The 4,630-nt window shown below is 58.8% G+C and overlaps 2 protein-coding genes across 2 annotated transcripts in view; both read right to left on the reverse strand.

Moving 5' to 3' along the window:
• Positions 1–260, reverse strand: part of RPL32 (ribosomal protein L32) — a 2,088-nt gene extending 1,828 nt beyond the window's left edge. The window contains exon 1 of the mRNA XM_039695559.1: positions 200–260. The gene's annotated coding sequence lies outside the window, so the exon portion shown is untranslated. The remainder of the gene's footprint in view (positions 1–199) is intronic.
• Positions 261–735: 475 nt separating this feature from the next.
• Positions 736–4,626, reverse strand: MBD4 (methyl-CpG binding domain 4, DNA glycosylase; the record flags this gene model as incomplete). Its single annotated transcript, XM_039734258.1, has 7 exons — positions 736–938; positions 1,065–1,168; positions 2,017–2,166; positions 2,400–2,534; positions 2,826–2,900; positions 3,340–4,139; positions 4,328–4,626. Coding segments are annotated over 7 exons (1,641 nt in total), but the record flags the coding sequence as incomplete, so codon positions are not given.
• Between the last annotated feature and the right edge of the window lie 4 nt (positions 4,627–4,630).

Consider the following 4,630-nt stretch of genomic DNA (forward strand, 5'->3'; position numbering starts at 1 on the left):
CGGCGGCCCCGCCGCCCGGGAAGGGGCCCGGGTGAGGCCCCGGCCGGCACAGGCCCGGTGCCGGCCCGCGGGGGCCGCTGTCCGCACCCCGGGGAAAAGATGCGGCGGAGGGCAGGGAAAGGGAGGAACGCGGTCCGTGCCAGAAGCGCCGAGGCGCGGATGGCCACGGATGGGCGCGGATGGCGCGGCCGGGACTCACCGGGGCCGATGGCGCGTCCACCGCGGGCCGGGCGAGAGAGGGCGGGGCTCCGCGCGCAGGCGCTTATGGGGCGGGCGGGGTCGGCGGGCGGGGCGGAGGCCAGCCCGCCGCCCGGCGAGGTGGCACCGGGCAGGGAGGGTCGGTCCGGCGGGGCGCCCCGATCGGAGCTTCCCGCCCGCCGCCACGGACAGCGCGCCTGCTACGGGGCTGACAGGACCTGCGTGCGTCACAGCGCAGGCCGTGCCCGCAGCCCTGCCGCCGGGGCGGGCGGGAGCGCGTCCCTCAGGCTCCGGGCGGGCGGCGCGGCCCGGGACACTGACCGGCACCGAGCGGCTCTGCTCCGGACACTGACCGGCCCCGAGCGGCTCTGCTCCGCCCGTCTGCCCCGCACAGGCTCCCGCCTCAGCCCGCTCCAGCAGCGCCCGGGGCAGGCCCCGATCGCTCCAGCCCCGCTCCGGTAACGGTGGGCACGGGCTGGCTGTGCCCAGCGAGCCCCAGCCCCGGGAGGCAGCTGTACTGCAAGGAGACACGGGCACTACAAACAGGGACACGTTTATTAAAAAAATAGCAATGAGTCCAGCCATGACACCACACAAATATTTACACCCAGAGCTGTGAGGGGACGCGAGGGGCGGTGGGGCCGGGGCAGCCCCAGCTCAGCTCAGTCGATGCTCAGCCTCTCCCGGTTCTCCCACAGCCACGCGTGGTACACGTTCAACTTGTGGTCCTGTGGCTGCACCTGAGACTCGGGGAAAACGTCAAATATTTACTAAAACACCCTAAAATCCCTCGTCGCTCCAACATCGTGAGTGTTGGTTTTCCAGGGCCAGGGGGCACAAGGGCGATGCTCAAGGGCACCACCCACCTCCTTCCACTCGTTGACACAGAAGATCCTGTAGGAGTCGTTGCCGTACTTGCCGATGCCGTGCAGCTCGATGGGGTAGCGCCACGCCTTGCTCAGGTACTCACCTGCGGGGCAGGCACAGCGCTCAGCCCCTGCACACACGGAGCTGCACACAGAGCTCCCTCAGCCCCTGCCCTCGCAGAGCTGCACACAGAGCTCCCTCAGCCCCTGCACACAAAGAGCACCTGGGCAGGACCCTGTGCCCCTGTTACGTGACTTCACTCTGGCACATTTCAAATGAAAGCCACAATGCAGTCTTATGCACAGACCTGGATCCAGGTGAGCCGTGCTGCTCCCCCCTGCACACACCTGCCTCCACGGCAGAGCAGCACGGCTCACCTGGAGCCAGGTGTGTCCATGGAAGAACAGCACAGCTCACCTGGAGCCAGGTGTGTCCATGGGAGAACAGCACAGCTCACCTGGAGCCAGGTGTGCAGGTGTTTCCTGGTGCATGCAGACCATGAATCCCCACAGGTTAATCTTGAACTCCTTTTCAACAAACCACCGTGGGAGTTTTAATTGTAATCTCTCTCATCTGAACAAAAATTCTCCTCGGCAGGTTCTGAGTACAGAACCAGAAAAATCCCAGCTGGAAGGGCCTTGTGCAGGTCAGCAGAGCAAGCCCGAGCAGAGCCACCCTCTAACAGGGCTCACACACAGCAGCAGTGCTGCGGGTGCTTGGGTCTGTTCTACTCCTACTCCAACAAGTTTCTGGTCTCCGTGGCTGGCAGTTCCTCCCCAGCTCAGACTGGGATCAGCAGCTTTGCCTGTGTGACACCAGTGGATCCCACATGCTGCCCAAACAGCCACCAACCCACCCAGCAGAGGAGAAGCCACAGAGCAGCCTTTGCATCAAAGCTGTTTGTCTTTTGCCAGCACAACCAGGATTGTTCCAGACGTCAGGAAAACCCACCCGAGAACCTGATGATGGTTTTGGCTCTGAGCTCGTAGAGGCCAAGAGGTTTGAGCAGCTGTGACATTTCTTTCCAGTCTGCAGCCCTGGCTACCTCAGGAGAAGGATACTTCTTCAGGAACTCCCAGAGCACTGGAATGGCCATTTTCCCTGGTGAAAGAATCCCGTGAGCAGGAGGCTGGGATGGAGTTCTCCTTCTGCACTATCCATATGCTTTCTCAAGTGAGCTTTTCCAAGGCAAGGTACCAACTAAGGATTATTATTTCACAGCAGCACAAGTTAAAATAAATAAATTCTTTCATGAATACCATTGAAACTGGCAGCTGCTTCAGCCCTCTAACACCTCCCAACATTTACACGCCTATTCCTGCTACTCTGCTTACCTGAAGTTTTGTTGAGAAATATGGTGGCAATGAGAAGCTTCCACGGATCATGGAAGAGTGTTTCCTGGATAAGATTGAAAGGAGAACGGGGAGGAGTCCATTTTCTGAGGACCTTCCTTCTGGGTGGGGTGGGGGCTGTACAGAGCAACACAGGAACATTTATTAGACAGGAAAGGCTGGCTTCACCTATTTAATGAAACAAACAAACAAAAAAAAAATTAAGACCTCTGAAGCATTACTGTGCAGGCACTGTGCACAGAGGGAGGCAAAGCAGCTCCCACACAGCCTTTACAGGGCTGCTGGGGACTGTCCCACTTGGCACAGCTGCAGCCAGTGTCAAGCTGCAAGGAATTTTCCACATCATCACTGATCCTGAGCCATCCTGTTCCCTCCCCATAAAAAAATGTATTTGCCTAAATACAATACCTTCTTTGCTGTATTTACTGGAAAAATAGGGACTTGTTTTCCTTCTCTCCACTTGTGTTCGTGGGACAGACTCTTCTGTAAAGAAATAAACTTCAGCATTAAGAAAAAACAGCAATTATTTTGCTGTTATGTTTCATACACCACTTCTGCTTTATGCAGTGATGGAAACAGAAGGAATGCTCATGTACAGAACACAAGTGTACCTTAAATCTCCTCAGATTATTGCCTGACAGCAATTATTTTGCTGTTATGTTTCATACACCACTTCTGCTTTATGCAGTGATGGAAACAGAAGGAATGCTCATGTACAGAACACAAGTGTACCTTAAATCTCCTGATACTGTACAGCTTAAGAGCTTGGCACAGTAAGTTTCAGTTTTGAGTAGGTCTGCATTAATTTAAATGCTGTTGGATAAAATGAGATTGGGATGTCAGAGCAGCTTGAGCTGAAGCAGAACACGAGGCCTGGGCAGAGGCGAGGGCTGGCAGCCCCTCTGCTCTGGCAGGCACGCACCTGGTGACATTGTGGCTGCTGTGAAGCTCGTCCTGTCCCAGGGCTCAGCATCCAGCTCGCTGTCAGACTGGGCTCCCTGCCTGCCCACATGCCCCGGAGCTGGCACCTTCCCTGTCCCCAGTCCAGAGGGTTTCTCCTCAGGGCTCGCAGCAGGCGTGTCCCCGGAGCAAGGCCCCTGCTTTGGCAGGTGGCCCAGCTCCCTCTGCGGGGCAGGCGCTCTCCTCAGCCGTGCCCTGGGCGCTGCTGCAGGGGCTGTCCCTGCACCCCCAGGGCCAGCGCCTGCTGCACCCCCTCCCTGGCTGTCAGCTCCACGTGTCCCTGGCTGCTTGCTCTCAACACGCCTGGTCTCCCGTGTGCTAGAGACTCCTCTCTGCCTCTTGCTCTTGGGGTCACCTTGGCTCCTCCTTTCTGAGCCCTTCTCACGTTTCCTAGTTTGGACACTTCTTCCATCTGTCCTCCTTCTTCTGGTTTTCAAACTCTCCTCTGGGTTTGTGCCTACCACCACTAAATCTGTGCCTTCCACAGCAGATGTAGCATCTTGCAGGTGTCCACTGCCAGCCTGGATGTTCTGAATTCCAGCCTCAGCACCATTCTGTGCATGGAGCTCCTGCACCTTGCTCTGACAATCCTCCTCTTCCAGGTCAGTCCTCGCAGCTCCCGTGCCAGATCCCCTCAATCCTGAGCGTGTGCTCCCTCCAGGAGCTGCAAAATCAAAATCTGCTGCTTTCAGTGTTGTCTCCCCAGTTTTCTGCAAATACTCCACAAGTGCTCGTTTGGACCTCAGCTTCTTCCCTTCAGGGCTGTGGTAGGAAAGGAAAGTAAACCAGCAGTGACTTTCTCATTCTGCTCTTCTCTTAAAAATCTTCAGTAACACATAAAAACAAACCCCAAAACGAAGGACAAGAACAGTTTTGAGGGCGACGTCTGGTCAGATTCCTGTGGCCCTGCCAAGAAAGGCCACAGAGCTCAGCGACAGCCCCAGGCTCACCTTATGAAGTACACGTCGATCCTCCCGGCCGTCCTGCCCGCGCGCCTGCGACTGCTCACCCGCTGCCACCCGCGGGGGACGGCGCAGGGCCCCGCCGGGCCGTGGGCCCCGGGGCCGGGGCCGGGCCGCTCCGCCGCGCCTCCACTGCCGCCCCCGGGGCTGCAGGGGAAGAAGAGCCCGGGTAAGGTCCCGCTGCCGGCGGAGCTCCGGGGACGGCGGGGCGGGCCTGGGCACGGACCCCCGCACGACCCCGGGGCCGGGCCAGCGCTGTCCGCCCCCCGAGCCCCGAGCCCCGGGCCCGCC

This window comes from Passer montanus, unplaced genomic scaffold, assembly GCF_014805655.1.
Source record: "Passer montanus isolate IOZ18808 unplaced genomic scaffold, ASM1480565v1 scaffold9, whole genome shotgun sequence".
NCBI lineage: Eukaryota > Metazoa > Chordata > Aves > Passeriformes > Passeridae > Passer > Passer montanus.